Here is a 16,433-nt window from a genome sequence, read left to right as displayed (position 1 = left end):
GTTCTTTTGCCACTGCATAGAATAAGGATTAGCCCAAGGTTAAGTGAGATTATTAAAAACAGTTCTTTGCAGGAAGTGAATAGCACTTCCAGTTTTGATTCTGCTCCCACAGAAATGTGAGACCAATCCTTTCAATGACCTCCACTGAATCTGGTTGCTTATATCCTTTATCTACTCTTACAACAAATGTGCCAGCCCAATTAATCCTCCAAAACAATCTGGCCTGATCACCATGTGGACTGGCACCCTGAACTCAAGCTCAGTGGTAGAGCAATGGCTTTTCACGCAGAACATCAGATCCAATTCCCTGCATCTCCAGGAACAGCAGGGAAAAAAGCCCTGGAGAGCAGCTGCTGATTAGTGCAGACAGTGCTGAGCTACATGGACTGATGGTCTGACGCAAGTCTAAGGCAGCTCCTATGTTCCAATCTAAAAGATCCTGGGCAGAGCTGGTATCCTTGGGCACTGATTTGATGCATGCTGTTAACCCCCAGAGCCCTCTGCCTCTATCTCTTATTGCAAGGAGAATGCATTAAGAGTCAATTGTACTTTGCTAAAAGCACTGGAGCCATTCATTAAGTCATTCAGTTAAAGGAGCTATTATTCCACATTAATATAGGAGGGCAGCAAAATAGGGGCAGGGATAAGGACTTTGTTTGTATTTACCTGACCAAGTGGTCTGACACCGGAGTTCATTTGTTTTGAGAGTGCACACAATATACCATAATTGAAGACAAGGGCAAGAAATAAGAGACCAGAAGGGTGAAATACACACTTTGCGTATCTTAATCCCTTGGTGTGTTATTTGCAAGACACTCCTATGTTTCAGGGAAAGTAAAGGACACCTTCCTTGCTGCCATTGAGGGGCATGTGTGTCCTATGTATACCTCCGGGAGGGATGAGGAAGAACACCTTCCAGGTGTTACTACTTTCCAGCTCCCATCATCTGGCCAGCATGGTCATGATGGGCATTTGAGTTCAACAACACCTGGACAGCTACAGGCTCTCCAGATCTACAGCAAATGAAGAGAGAGAGACTGCGCAAATGGCACTTCCAGAAGTGCTAAAGTCTAGCAACAGCCCACCTACTAATGCACATTCACTAGAACCTCGTGGCCATGCTCTAGTATGTGAATGGAGGCCTTCTCCTTCACTTCCATCAGAAGCGAAATGGCTCCTAACATGGCGTTCTCCACTATATGTACTCAAGTTTCCCTCTTCATAGAAGAGAATGGGAATCCCTTGCATGCATATGGCTTTGAATTATAGCTTACTAACCAGACCCAGCAGCCCACATGTCTATGGTCCATCCTTCCTTCCTTCCTTCCTTTTTTTTAGAGGGCAGCAACGCTACACAGGTGAACCAGGGTAGCACCCACCCACCTTTCTTCAGCTCACGGAAACATAGAGTTTGCTCTGCACATGCACATGCACATCAGAGCCAGCAGAAACAGGCAGGAGTTCATTGACCGCCAAGTGCGTTTAAAGCAGTTCAATGGGTAGCCCGGAATCAAAACCCTGCTGAACAACAAAGTGTCTCTTGTTAAGCTATGGTATAAAATTGTGCAGCCTCTGCAAGTGATGTTTATGAAGGCAGCACCGCTCCACTGGCCCACCTGCCCATTTCCTCGACCATGGAGCTATCAGGTGATGAGCATTATGGGGGATTAAGTAGCCAGGTCACACCTACATTATTAATCAATACTGGGATTGGAAAGGTCCATTTTCTATGGCAAAGCATATGATATTCAGAGGCTCCAAAATACAGCTATACATAATCAACACTTTTGATTCCTTAGGCTGGCTTTTGATTATTTACATAATTAAATACCCAGGCCACCGGAATTATTTTACCCTTGTCCATCTTTTTTCTTTCTTTTTTTGAATTAAGCTTCCATTCTACTGAAAAGCTGCTGGTGGTGCGTGTGTGTGCACGTATGTGTGTGAACTAGGCAGCAAGTTCACATTTCAGCTTGTTCGCTTCATCAACAACCCTGCCTTGTATCTGAACACACGTTGATAACAGAATGAAAATAATATTCTGTGCTAAACACTCAGCTGACTTCCACAGGATCTTCATACCCCCAGCCCTTACAACAATCTGTGATATATATATATAATAATAATTTCTGCAGGCATAGCCTAGTCCTGATATCCACCATGTCTAGAAGGAAGAGTCAATGAATGCTGTTTGTGCAATTTTTCCCAAGGAGCATGGACCTCAAAAGCTACCTGCTGGATGGAATTGAAAACAAGGCAAAGCACCATTAAAGCCATGCACACAGACAGAAGAAACAGACAGCTGGAGAAGCTCCAGAGCTCCTCCTTACTTATGTGGCAGGAAGGATGTTTACCTATGAAATGAGGGAGAAGGGTGGCCTGTTGTGTGCCCAGCAGGCTCCCTCCTTCACCTCCTCCTATGAAAAGACAGATCAACAGTTACAAATTTGTTTGCTACCCACCCTCCTACTTCTGCAGTTTAGCAGGGCTTGGGGACAGAGAGCAATAGCATTAAAACAGAGCGCATGCCGGGGTGGAGATAGTTACAATGGTGAAAGTCCTGTGTCACTTCCATCAATTGCTCACAAGCCATTCTTGTCTTGCCCCGGCCGTGCCACTCCCAAGTTGAGCTCCTGGGCCGATGACTAAGAAATCACAGCTGTTCAAAATAGCCGAAGCAGGAGTTGATTAGCCTTTGAGAATGGGAGAATTTATCCTTAAAAGAGCTGGAGAAAAGAAAGCAAGCATGAGCTTTTTTTTTTTTTAAACCCCCACACAATGGTTTTAAATGCGTTTGCCACATAGCTCTGCTTTTAAAAAAAGAAAGAAAGAAAAGGAAAAAATGTGATTTCTTTTTCCTCTTTTCTTTTTGGATGTACAGTCTTAATGCTAATATACTTGCTACAGCTGTCTACCATGTTGAAGTGTAAAGGTTTGATGAAGGAGTTCGCCGAGAGAGAGAGAGGCAGAAAGATAGGAGAATTATTATTATTTTTTTACTGGTCTTCTGTTTTACTGCTACTCTTGAACTTCACCACCATGACTGTTATGTTGTCAGGACAGCCTCTGTAAAATGACTGCAGGACTATACTCTTGGCTCCAAAGTGTGGCTCATCCAAGCGTTCTTTGATGAACCGTACGGCCTCCTCGTTGCTGAAAGCATCCCACAGCCCATCAGATGCTAAGATCATGAATTCTGGCTGAAGTTTGTCCAGGTCAAAGGTTAGGATATCTGGGTCAGGGATGACAACGTTCAGATTTTTCAGTGGGTAATCTCCAAGGGAGCGGGACATGGCCAGGATCCCCTGAACCCGCCAGGAACCATTAAAACTGATGAAGCCACCTGGAGGGAAGAAAAACAAACAAACAAACACACATATTGTATTAAATTGCTTCTGCATGAGGTTGTTCTCAGATGCTTCTGTGCCTCTGGGCTGTAAAACTAGTTAGAAAACAGAGAAATTGTTTTGCTTTGCATTTCTTATTGCGATTTTTCTTTCCCAAGCACTCCTCACATTTCAATGCCCCCTTCCTTCCTTCCTTCCATTCCCCATAATACACCAGTGTCTCTGCTGCTAAGACGTAAGGAAGGAAAAACTCCTCAGGGAAACCATTTAGGAAACGTGAAGCTAAGAGCGAAGTTTCCTTCTTTGGAGAACCATTCCATTATAACTATACTTCCTGTGCTTCGATTCAATGAAAACTTTAAAGAAAGGAAAACACGCCACCATTGCAAGGTACTATTATAGGATGTGTGTATGTGTGTGTTAGCTTGAATGTGATATTTGAAATCACCCCTAAGCTTGTCGTTTTGTATCCACAAGATGGGATTCTGCTAAAGTGGTAAAGCCAGTCTTTCCGTCAAGTTATTGGCTGTAGGCTGTTGTGTTATCTCTTTGCATGACTAAAGAGTACAAGTGACTGGTTGCCATAGAAATTAATAGCTGGAGATGTTTTCAGAAGATGGGCTAAAGAGGGCAGGCCTTCTTCCTGTTCCCTGGCTGGTCTTGTCCATCTATGCTGAATGCAAAGTTATGACTTTATCAACCCCAAGAAAGAAAAGAAGGAAGGAAGGAAGGAAGGAAGGAAGGAAGGAAGGAAGGAAGGAAGGACCCTAATTGTGGGACAAGATTTGTTGGGATGTAAACAGATCCTAACCATCTTATGTTCAGCCTGTATATATGTTTATATAAAGACTTTATATTACAAAGACGCCACAGTCTCTAGTGACTCTCATTCTAAAGAAACCAAATGCAAGGTATGTGTTGGCACCCTGAACTGTGCATGTTGGGTGTGCATAACAATGCCTGTAAGTTCGAAATTACAGCTTCCTGCTGATTTGAAGATGCTCTCAGAAATGAAACTCATGAGTTGAAGTTCTCTCTCGCTTCCAGCTCATGATGTCACTACATGGCATTTCTGCTCTTCCTCACTTGATTTCACTGGCTGCTGCTGCTGGCAAGGTAACACACCTGCTGGTGCTGCAAATATTCCTAAATATCAGTAGGAGGGGAAGACAGGGAGGAGGAGGAGAACTTAACATCTGCATCATTGCTGCTACCATTGTCTCATGGGTAACACCCCAAGGCTGGACTCCTATGCACATTGTTTCTTAGATCCATTGGATTAGTCCATTAAAAAAGAAAGGAAGATGTACTGTGAGAAGAAAAACATATATATATTGAGTAGCATGGTTAACAGAACCTGCATGAATGGACTGTGAAGATGATCTCCTTGGAGTTATTTCCTCCATTTTATGCTATGTATTTTGAAATCCATTTTGCAATACCTAAACATTGCTACAAGGAGTTGGGTTGTGTCAGTATCCAAGCCAACGCTATTGAAATGGTTGTCACATAAATTCCTGGAGGCAAGTACATCCTTACATGTTTTGTATTTTTTTTTTTTTGTTCGCCAAATAGATATGACAAATTGCTGAACAGCAAGAAAATATCAGCCTTTGTTTCTGACGTTTGCCATACAGTGATGTGCTCAGGCAGCCTGCCTCCTAGCTCTAACCAAGCCCTCTTTCTCCCTTCGGTACAATTCAAGAAGAGGTTCGCACTCATTTAAAAAGATTTATGAAGGCGGTGCCACATCAGATACACACTTGTAAAGACCAAAATCTCACCCTGGGGCAAAAAGGAAAGGAAATAACACAAATGAAGTTGATCCTCCTTCTCCTCAAGGGTCCTTGGTGGAGCTGTAATGCAATGATCCAGAAAAGTCTTTTGAAAATAATCACCTCACACTTCGGAGTTCTAGGAAGAAAAAGGGGGGAACGTTCTGGGTACAAACAGCAGGCGTCTTCCTTGAAGCATAGGATATGGCAGGGGAGGGGAGTAGAAGGAAGCAGAGGGGAAGGACTCCAGCCATTTGCAAAATTCCACTACCGTATTTTTCGCTCTATAAGACGCACCAGACCACCAGACACACCTAGTTTTTGGAGGAGGAAAACAAGAAAAAAAAATATTCTGAATCTCAGAAGCCAGAACAGCAAGAGGGATCGCTGCGCAGTGAAAGCAGCAATCCCTCTTGCTGTTCTGGCTTCTGGGATAGCTGTGCAGCCTGCATTCGCTCCATAAGATGCACACACATTTCCCCTTACTTTTTAGGATAGAAAAAGTGAGTCTTATAGAGCAAAAAATACGGTACATTCTGTGACTGCCTTCAAACAGGATCCACAGGATTCCCATGGCTCTGCATGTGTTTAAGACAAAACTTTTTTTGTTTGTTAACTTTGCTGCATTAAATGTTGACTCTGTAGCTGGCCTCCTTTTGCAATGTCTTGTTTTGAAATCTTCAGATAATATTTTAGTTTCCTGTTGCTTTGAATTGTATACTTTATATTTGACTTCCTTCTCTAATGTTTTATTCTGGATTGTTTTATTTGACGTTTTAATGTAGGTTGTAAACTGCTTTGAGATTCCCCCCCCTTAAAAATTTAAAGCGGAATAGAAATGAAATTAACAACAATGCATGTAGCTCCCTTTGCCCGCAGCAAACAGTTGATATTCATTGGTTTCCCCTCCTCCCTGACCCATCTTTGCAGGATTGCTTTTGCTTTTCCAAGCCTCAACAGCCACCTCTTATGCACGGAAAGTGGCTTTCTGCTGCCTCTGTGAAGCAAAGGCTGAAATCTCAACAAAAAACATGTGGTGTTTGCCTGCGGCTGGATGAGAAGCATTTCCTTTTAGAAAAAAAGTTCAGGTTTCTGCCTTTGAAAGAGCACTTCGAAATCCTCATTACAAAACCAAACATTGTGCACTTCAAGCTTCTGCTTAAGAGGGAGGTTTTTTAAAAAAGGTTTTTGGCACTGCTGCATGTTGAGCTCACGTCAAAACGACCCGAAAATTCAACATGAATAAAAAGTATATTCATATCAGGAATATTCAGTTTTTGCAAACTGGAGCTCCACACCTCAGCACACCTTTTACAGCTCCATGTGGCCTGCGTGCATGGCATCAGTCTACATGGATTCCCAAAGGAAACAAAAAACCAGCTCCCTTGTATATGCGCGATCACAAAGTACTACCCCCTATTCTAATTACATAAAACTTAAATTGGTACAGGAAGCCCTTTGTTCTTCTGGTCCAGCAGAATCCAGTGGCCAAGCTGTGGAAGATGAGCAGCCAAACCTAACAAATGAATATTTTTGCTAGTGAGCATGAGAAGGAGCTAACACCAGAGAGCTGTATTGCTAATAGGCAGATACTCAAACCATAGAAATACAATTGATAGAGAGGGCTCTGTGTGATGTCATTTCCCCTCCTTTCCTGGAGAAAGAGCATATAGTACTTCCTGTTCCTCCTTCTCCCTTTGACCAGTACTTTGACATACTTCTGCTTGCCCCAGTTTTAGGCACATGCCTGAAGCTGGTTATACTGTAAATACAGTGGTGCCTCGCAAGACGAAATTAATTCGTTCCGCGAGTTTTTTCGTCTAGCTAATTTTTCGTCTTGCGAAGCACGGTGTTGGAAAAGTTTTGGAAAAGCTTCAAAAATTGCCAAAAACCTCAAAAAAGGCTACCACACTGCGTTCTATGAGTTGCTCCTCGAAGTCAAGTCGCAACTGTATTAAGGGTGTTAAGAAAAAGGAAACAAACTTGCAAAAAACGCAAGACGCTTTCGTCTTGCGAAGCAAGCCCATAGGGAAATTCGTCTTGCGAAGCAGCTCAAAAACCGCAAAACCCTTTCGTCTAGCGAGTTTTTCGTCTTGCGAGGCATTCGTCTTGCGGGGCACCACTGTATAAGAATTTTGCCTGCATAGATTTGCTGCTGTCTTTTCTGTAAATAAATCTTGTTTTTAAACTTACTTCACAAGTTGTTAAGCTGGGTTAGAAGGGGGAAGCCCACTTACTTCATTAGCTGGACTTGAGCAAAACAAGGTTTTACAGTCTAATTCCTATACCTGTTACTGCTTGCGCATACAGGAAGGCACTGCTCAAAGCAGGCAAATAAGCAGTAGCTGTTAAGGAAAAACAAGGGCAGGGCCAAGGGGCACCGTGGATTGACAGTGAGGACCCTGTCAAGCTATTGATCTCAGCAGCTGCCTGGTGATGTCTGGCACCATTGCTGCCCATAAAAATAAATTTAAAAAGGAACAACTCCCTCACCTACCCCGCCTTCCCAAACAAGGCCAATACAGCATACAGAGAGAAAAATAACATAAAAGTTGCATTTCCAAAGCAGCAGGAGTTCTTTCAGCTGATTATTTAAGTGAAAATTTTAGAATATTCATCTCTTTAATGAAGCCTCCTCTTCTGGATTACAATAATCAGGTTCAAATGTTAATTGCTAATAGGTGCTCTGCTGTTAAAAGACTACTTTGTGCTCTCTCACCAGTGTATGGAATCTACATTTTCTTCTCTTTCCCACAGAGAACTATTGCCTGCTCTGAATGAATTGTTATTACAGGACATAACGCAGCATTAGCCAGAAGAGGGACTGGTTTTTATCCATTCTGAACTGGAAGCTTCAAGTTGTTTTTCTCTCTCCAATCAAGCTACCAGAGTTTTGTGTGTGCATCTTTCTATGTTGTGTGAATTTCTATGTTGTGTACCACCCTGTGATCTTTGGATGAAAGGCGGTATACAAATTTAATAAAGAATAAAAGAATAAGCAATCTCTGGTCCTGGCTTCTCCAACCTAGACTATTGCTAGACTACAAGTCCCATTAGCTACAGGCCATACTGGCTGGCTCCAGCCTCTCCACTCCCTGAGGAGAAGCTCCATACAGCCATATTTCCAAAAATGCAAACAACATCTTCCCGCCAAGTTTATTACAGTATATAAACCCACAGTATATAAGGCCCACAGAAGTAAACACCAAACTTTATAAGCTTACCGGCTCTTTTAATCCTCTTCCTCTCCTTGAGCTGGTAGGGCTTGTGATCGTGCGACAAAGGGATAGCATTGCCATCCTTATCGCACAAGACGCCCCTCGAATCCCCAACGTTGGCTACTGTGAGCTCCTTATCTGACAGCAACGCAATCAAACACGTTGTACCTGAAAGGGGCAGAGGAGCAGGGACGGAGAGAGATGAAGAGAGCATCAAGACAATGGAGCGGAAATCACTACTGCTCACGTCAACACTTTCTCCCCCCCGCAAAAAAACCTGTGTTATCTGCATTCAGCAGCCATCAGAAACAGCAGCTGTGTTTTTATCTGAACGAAACATCTAGTACTCCGATGACAGCCTATTTAATGACACTGATCAAATCTGACAGTCAATTTCTTCCCTGCACAATATTTCTAGTATATCTGATTTTGGGTTGGCATTACAGGGGTCAGTCCTCCGGCACAGCACTTCTCACCTGGCTTATCATTCAGGTGTAATTTTAAATGGCAGGAAATCACATTATATATATATATATACACACACACACACCTTTTCACGGTATATAAAGACTGCCCCTTGTTTTTGGGGGACACAAATGCATGGGAGACTTGCAAAAACGCGAATGGCACCTTGCTGTGTGTGGTAAAGGACACGAGGAAACAGCCTCTAAATTACGAAAGGCAGAGGGTAATATATTCCCAGTGATAACCTGACAGGTGTCTTCTCTCACTGGGCAAGGAGAGTAATAAGAGAGAAAATTCCTATTGACATATCAGCCTGCTTGTTGCCGTTCATGACTGACAGCGACTTACATTTACAAGATGTAGGAATCAAGTATATCTAGGGCAGCTGCAACCTCCTTGACCCCCCCTGTCAAATTGAGTGCCGTCAGCAAAGGCAACTTCTGGGCATGTGACCACGAGAAGCCTCATTATCCAGAAAAGGTCGTTTTTACATCCTCAGAGCATATGCTGCTGCCTCATACCTGCCCGGACCATCTAGCCCAATTCAGTTGTCCAATGCAACGGCAAACCTGCAATCTCCTACATGCAATGCACTTGCTTTTAGCTGAGGGTTTAGGCGCTGGTCACTCCTCCTGCAAAGACACCATGAATGTGCCCTTCTGGAGGAGGAGGTTTGAGTCGCAAAATCATCTAGCATGAATCGATTCAGAAGAGTTCATCAAGAAAAGCTACCCAATCTCTTTAAAACCCCGTAGTTGTTTTTTGGGGGGGGGTATGTATGATGCACTTCCTATAAAGATACAACTTCCTTGTAGAAAACTGAAAACAAGGAGAGCCCTGTGGATCAGGCCAAGGTAAGGCAGGTAAAGGTCAAGGACCCCTGGACAGTTAAGTCCTGTCAAAGGTGTCTATGGGGTGTGGCGCTCATCTTGCTTTCAGGCCGAGGGAGCTGGCGTTTGTCCACAGACAGCTTTCCATGTCATGTGGCCAGCATGACTAAACTGCTTCTGGTGCAACGGAACACCGTGACAGAAACCACAGCACACGGAAACGCCGTTTACCTTCCCTACTTGCACTGGTGTGCTTTCGAACTGCTAGGTTGGCAGGAGCTGGGACAATGGCAATGGGAGCTCACTCCGTCACAGGGATTCGAACTGCCAACATTCCGACTGGCAAACCCAAGAGGCTCAGTGTTTTAGACCACAGTGCCACCCGCGTCCCTATCAGGTCAAAGGCCCATCCAGTCCAGCATTCTGGTGGCAAAGCAGATGCCTGTGGGAAGCTTGAAAGAAGAACATGAGTGCAAAAGCACCCTTCCCACTTGTGATTCTCAGCAACTGTTATTCAGAGGCATATGCTTCCTCCAAAAATGGAAGTAGGCCATAGCCACCATATCTAGCAATCTGATTACCGCCATGTGTAGTGATACACACTTAATGTCTCATTTTCTATACGTAGTTGCTACCAAAAAGGGTCCAACAGCGATTGAGTTTCAGCTGTCCTTAACAGGCAAGCCTATCCATATACTGCCGCAGACATCAAAAAGCTGCCCCCCCCACCGCCAAGCAGAACTAAGTCTTTCTGAACAAGATGGGATCTAGTTTTGCACATACTTTTTGTGTGCTAAGACCAGCCCCATGGTTTTGGAACATTTGACTTAATTGCCAAGAAACCCCTGCATATCTGCCACAGAATCCCTACGCACCGCGTGGAATTCTGGATTGTGTTTAGGGAACATGTTTTTCGTGGCACATTGGCCAGGCCTGCTGGGCCTCACCACCACGCTTAAGGGACAGCCTAGAAGAAATGCAACACTCCAGGGTGTTGATCTGCCACTGATGGAAGCTTTCTGCCCTTTGCTGGTCTTCTCACTGAAAAACTAGCTAACAACCATCAGGGGCACAACAGAGCTTCCTAGGCCATTACCTGGATTTTAAAAGGGGTTGAATGCTAAATTCAAGTTCACAAGTATTTTCAGAAAGATTCCTGATGGCTCAAAGGGGGAACAGCATCCATGGAGGGGTTAATTAAGGAACTTAAGAACATACATGTTAAATAAATGATAATGAAATGCAACAGCCGTTTTTTGTCCTTCATCCCTCACTCCCTTCCATCCATCCATTCCAGTATTAAAGGTAAAGGGACCCCTGACCATTAGTTCCAGTTGTGGCCGACTCTGGGGTTGCATGCTCATCTCGCTCTATATGCCGAGGGAGCCGGCGTTTGTCTGCAGACAGCTTCTGGGTCATGTGGCCAGCATGACTAAGCCGCTTCTGGCGAACCAGAGCAGCGCACGGAAACGCCGTTTACCTTCCTGCCGGAGCGGTACCTATTTATCTACTTGCACTTTGACGTGCTTTTGAACTGCTAGGTTGACAGGAGCTGGGACCGAGCAATGGGAGCTCACCCCATCGCGGGGATTCGAACCGCCAACCTTCTGATCGGCAAGTCCTAGGCTCTGTGGTTTAACCCACAGCGCCACCCATGTCCCTTCCATTCCAGTATTGCATCTGAACAAACTAGATGGGTCTGCACAGTTAGAAATCTTGAAGGACTGGAATCTGACTTATGCTAACTCTGGGTTTCCTTCATGAAGTTGCAAGGAAAATCAGCTATTAAATATTTCTGGGGTACACACCTGACATTTAACTTGACTTACTTGAAGACTGCTGAAATTAATTTATTTTCGCATCATCACAATTCATGTTCTGGTTTATCATTTACCGGTAAATAAAATTAATTTCATGCTTGCTTTCTTTTTCCTTTTATGTGGGCCAGAGGAGTGCGAGGTGAATTTTCACCTCAGTTAGTTAATCTACATCTGATTATTCATAAGACTGAGACATCTGTCTCTGCATATAATGGAGACCTGGAAGATGGTGTGTGGTTGTGTGGGAATTATCAGCTATGCAGGAGAAGGAGGAAGTTATGAAAACCCATTGTTAATGTATGCATGAGAAGGAAAGAAGCATAAAGCAGCAACATAGGCACACATTTTGGAATCCTGATCCTGAAAAACTGTGATGCTGTTGCAGCCCAGAACACAGAAGTGATGTCGTTACAAGTTGGTGCAACAAGATGATTTCTGTAATGTTGCAACTGTGCTAGTTTTACCCCTTCTAAACAGTCACCTGCTGTTGGCTCAAATCAAAGGACTGGGCTGTGAAGGTTGTGTTGTACCTTCAAACGACTGGTTTACACCAGGTGGATTCAGTAGTTTTATAGGGAAGTTATGCATCACAGTTTCCAGTAATGCAGGAAAGTGGGAAGGGAGCCAGGAATAATGATCCCACCTCCAGTGTCACTTTTCAGACAGGCTACACCCCCAAACATTTGCATGTTGAGTGGGAAAGGCCTGAAGGAGGAGTCAATGCATGTGCAGCTGAATACACACACCGTCCTCCATGCAACCCTGTGTAATCTGGGTTCCCAACAGCATGGAAAAGCCTGCACATGTTCAGCTGAATGCACATGGGTTTCCCTTTCAGACTTCCGCTCAATGTACAAAGATCTGAGGATTGAGCCAGCAGGGACTGGGATGTTGGAGTGTGCATGCAGTGTGCATGTCTCATTTGTGTAAAGATCTTGGGCATGACCTCTCCTTTCTACTTTCTCTGGGGGTGGCTAAAGGAGGAAAGGCGAAAAAAATCACACAAACAGAGCATGTGCAGAGCACTGTGCATGCCATGGAACAGATTGTATATGTCCACTTCTCCATCCTAGAATTGCTGGCTGATTAGACTTCTCACATGTGAGTCAGCCCAAAGAGGTAGATGTAACTCTTTAGTACATTACAGAAAAAGCCATTACGGCATAAGGCAAATGCTGAACAGCTTCACAGTGGTACCTTGGTTCTCAAATGCCTTGATACTCAAACAACTTGGAACCCAAACACTGCAAACCCGGAAGTAAGTGTTTCGGTTTGCAAACCTTTTTCGGAAGCTGAACATGAGTGTTACGCTGACAGTTTGAATGCCACATTTCCGATTTGTTACGCTGACTATCTGAGTGTTACACTGAGGTCTGTCTGTTTTTGCTATTTGTTTTGCGTTTTTGTTTTTGCAACTATTTTTGTTTTGTTTTTGTGACTGTGTGGAACCCAGTTCAGCTACTGATTGATTGTGTGACTGCAGTACATTGTTTATTGCTTTCATTTTATGGATCAATGGTCTCGTTAGATAGTAAAACTCATGTTAAATTGCTGTTTTAGAGGTTGTTTTTAAAAGTCTGGAATGGATTAATCCATTTTGCATTACTTTCTATGGTTTTGGAACAGACTTCCGGAACGGATTAAGTTTGAGAACCAAGGTACCGCTGTACTCTACCACTGTTCTGATTCTGTTCATTGGCTTTGGCAGACAATATAGACACAGTTGGAGTTTTTAGGACAAAAAGTTATACATCTGAAAACAGCAACTCTTAAGAACACCATCTCAGATACTTGTCTGCAGCACCTGACTTTGACTTGACATTTTCAACTTCTGCACTAATTCCCATGTGACTGGAGAAGGAATAGATGCAAGCAATTGGGGGGATGGGCGGACGGACAGGTAACTGCATTAAATACCAGGCCATTGTCTGTCCCACAGCTTTGGGAATAGGGAGATTTTGATCAGCCGAGCTGTATGGAAGGAGGCAGGATTAAACAATGCTTTCTTGCAGAAAATTCAAGTACTTTACCCCATAGCCTTTAAGTTTGTTTTTAAAAATAAAGATAAAAATTGGGAGATCCAGTTACAGATTGCTTGCATCTCATCTGTTTTGGCCCTGAGAGATGTCAGCTAGTATGTGTCCGTCTCCTGGGTTTATGACAAATGTGATATCTAATCCTGCTTTACTCTCACGATGCTGCAGCAACACTGCAATCCTATCCGTTTATTTAGGAGTAAATCCCACTGAGTTAAATGGGGGACAGTCTAGGATAACTGTGACCAGGACTGCTGTTTAACCCTCTTATATGAACTATTTCTCAGCCTCTCTCTCCTTTCTGAAGCGATACATTTGCATGAGCAGCTGCAAGACAATGTCACCGGACAACAGGAAACCATTGTAGGCAATGATGTCTTCAAAATGTATCATGAGAAACATTTAATGTGGTTTTCATTTCATGCTTTATTTTGGGGCAGAATGAGTTTCTTATTGTTTCTAACACGTGTGTGCAAAAGAAGAAGAACCCCCCCTACACGTACGAGGAGCAGGACGATAATTTCCAGTGTGATTTATGAAACCTCACTTTTCATCTTTTGCTGCAAGAGTCAACTGACAGCGGGGTTAGCATTAAGTCCCTGACCCCATGTGGGCAGCCTGCCATCACGGGAGAAGAAATCCTATTTGAACTTTGTTTTCCTTTCCAGCTATTGTTATTTCATTCGTGTAACCTTGCATTGTGTGTGTGTGTTCTTGCCGGGGTGAAGGTGCACTTCTCAGGCGCCTCCAAATTTAACGTAATTGCACAGTGGAAAATTCCTAACATAAAAGGCCCAAAATTGAGAACACATGTTGTGTCTTGGTCCCCAGACAGCCCACTGAACACCAACCTGCTGTGCGGTTTGAAAAGAAGTCACCAGAAAACATGAAGGCCCCTGTACGCTAACTGGAAGAGAAAGGCTGTGCTTTTCCCCGCATAACCAACAAGCTAGAAACAGAAAATTAAAATGAAACAAGGTATGGTTTGCCGTATTTTTCGCTCCATAAGGCGCACCAGACCATAAGGCGCACCTAGTTTTTAGAGGGAGAAATCAAGAAAAAAAAACTTATTCCCCCCCCCAGCCCCAAAGAGCTTCTGGGGCTGCCGGGGGAAGCCTGGGTCCCCCCCCCCCAGCCCCAAAGAGCAAAGAAGCCAAGACATAGCCGCGCGCAGCCTCTCCCGGCCAGAGGGGCTGCACGCGGCTATGGCAATACCCCCGCAAAAGCCCACAGGAGCCGCACACCCTTTAAGGAGCACGCGGCTCCTGCGGGCTTTTCTACGAGGAAGGAGAAGGGACTGACTGGCCATGTCAGTCCCTTCTCCCTCCTGGGGAAAAGCCCGCAAGAGCCGTGCGGAGCTTGTGTGTGGCTCTTGGGGGCTTTTCCTACCTGCCTCCAGCCTGCATTCGCGCCATAAGACGCACACACATTTCCGCTTACTTTTTAGGAGGGAAAAAGTGCGCCTTATGGAGCGAAAAATACGGTAGATCTCTTGGAGTTTTGGATTTACAAAGCACACAATCATACACAAACTTCCTATCCCAACATTAGGGACATTGGAGAATTCTGCTGGAAATGGGAAAGGAAACTGCCACCATCTGCATGTTCTTCTGAGGTCAGATACAGACATCACGCAAGTGTGTAAAAGCAGTATTTGTGGTGATTCTTTTTTGGTCCTCAAATGTTATGTAAATAAGTTAAGTAGTTTTCTGCATTGTTGCAGGCATTTCCCTTCCACTGAAATGCACTGAAATGGATTACGTCGTTGATTGCTTAATTGATTACATTAGTTAAAGCCACAAAGGAAAGAATGTAGTAACGTAAGAAAAGCCTGGTGGATCAGGCCCATCGCCCAACCCAATGCCTGTGGGAAACTGGCAAGCGGGATCTGTGCACAAGAGCAGTTCCCAGCAAATGTATTCAGAAGCATTAAATGCCTCTGACTCTGGAGGCAAAACATAGCCATTGTGACTAGCAGCCATTGGTAACCTTGTCCTCCACAAGAGACAAATAATATTGGTTTCAGTGGAAGCCGAACCGTAACAGAAGAGAAACAGTGCTGAATCCAACGATCCCAGTTATAGGATAGAAATCACTGCCTCTTTACATCCCTAGTATCATCTGATGCTCATCCCCACCCCCAAGAGTTGTCATTCACATCCTATCACTTTTTGACCATGATTAGATAGACGGTTACAGACTGCCAAGTTCATTTTTGGCAAGACGGCAGATAGCATGAGAGCGCTAGGAGGTGTCATGTAATTCCTGCGATTAAGCCAAGCCCTACAGTTTGCAGAGATTACGCTGCTGTTTTTCCCCTGCCTCCCTCCTCTCACTAGAAGCTAAATTCACCTTACAAAGGAAAATACTGACACCCTAAAAGCTGTTTTTGGTTGTTATGGCAACTAATGCTCCATAAATTACTATGATCAAGAAAATGCCACTGGCCTTGAATTAAGAGGAGGGTTCTTCCACTGCGGGTTCTATTTTCTATATCACTGCTCTGAACTCTCTTTTAAATTAAGAAGAGGAGGAAAGGTGCTGCAGTGTTGCTCAGTAGAAGCGAAGAGAAAAAACAGGGACAAAGAGTTGCCATCAAATGATGGCGTGTGTTCAGCCCAGCATTTGTTTGGGGTTGTTGTTTTGCATCCTGTGCGAGCTGTCCCTGATTCTGAAACCAAATGAGTATGCAAAGCTAGAAGGCATACACCGCCAAAGAGTGTGAGCTTGGAAATGCCACTTTCAAATTTCATCTCAGCTACATATTCTGGGCCTTTTCAGATGCCAGACTAAACTGTGATTTAGTGCTATATCTATGAGCACCTCAGGCCTATATTCTCCCCACTTCCTTTTCCTCAGATACCAGGAAGACTAAAGAAGTTTCTGCAATGAAGAACTTAGGGACTTCTAGTTAGTTTAAACTAGTGTTGGTTCAAATAAAG

The 16,433-nt window shown here is 44.0% G+C and overlaps 1 protein-coding gene and 1 long non-coding RNA gene across 3 annotated transcripts in view; one reads left to right on the top strand and one right to left on the bottom strand.

The window, feature by feature from the left end:
- Nucleotides 1-8,124, top strand: part of LOC308585186 — a 42,949-nt gene extending 34,825 nt beyond the window's left edge. Inside the window, exon 2 of the long non-coding RNA XR_014007129.1 lies at nucleotides 7,880-8,124. This is a non-coding gene — a long non-coding RNA (uncharacterized lncRNA). The remainder of the gene's footprint in view (nucleotides 1-7,879) is intronic.
- Nucleotides 2,982-16,433, bottom strand: part of PPM1L (protein phosphatase, Mg2+/Mn2+ dependent 1L) — a 180,613-nt gene continuing 167,161 nt past the window's right edge. For both annotated transcript variants that reach the window (XM_081190575.1, XM_081190576.1), the window contains exons 4-5: nucleotides 8,347-8,508; nucleotides 2,982-3,343 (exon numbers count right to left, since the gene is read on the bottom strand). In XM_081190575.1, the coding sequence (XP_081046701.1) occupies nucleotides 2,997-3,343; nucleotides 8,347-8,508 (509 nt within the window). In that variant the 3' untranslated portion in view covers nucleotides 2,982-2,996. The remainder of the gene's footprint in view (nucleotides 3,344-8,346; nucleotides 8,509-16,433) is intronic.

This window comes from Podarcis bocagei (assembly GCF_964188305.1).
Source record: "Podarcis bocagei genome assembly, chromosome: 4".
Classification (NCBI taxonomy): Eukaryota; Metazoa; Chordata; class Lepidosauria; order Squamata; family Lacertidae; genus Podarcis; species Podarcis bocagei.
The sequence above is the reverse complement of the archived record's forward strand: the minus strand, read 5'-3'. Positions and strand labels throughout refer to the sequence as shown.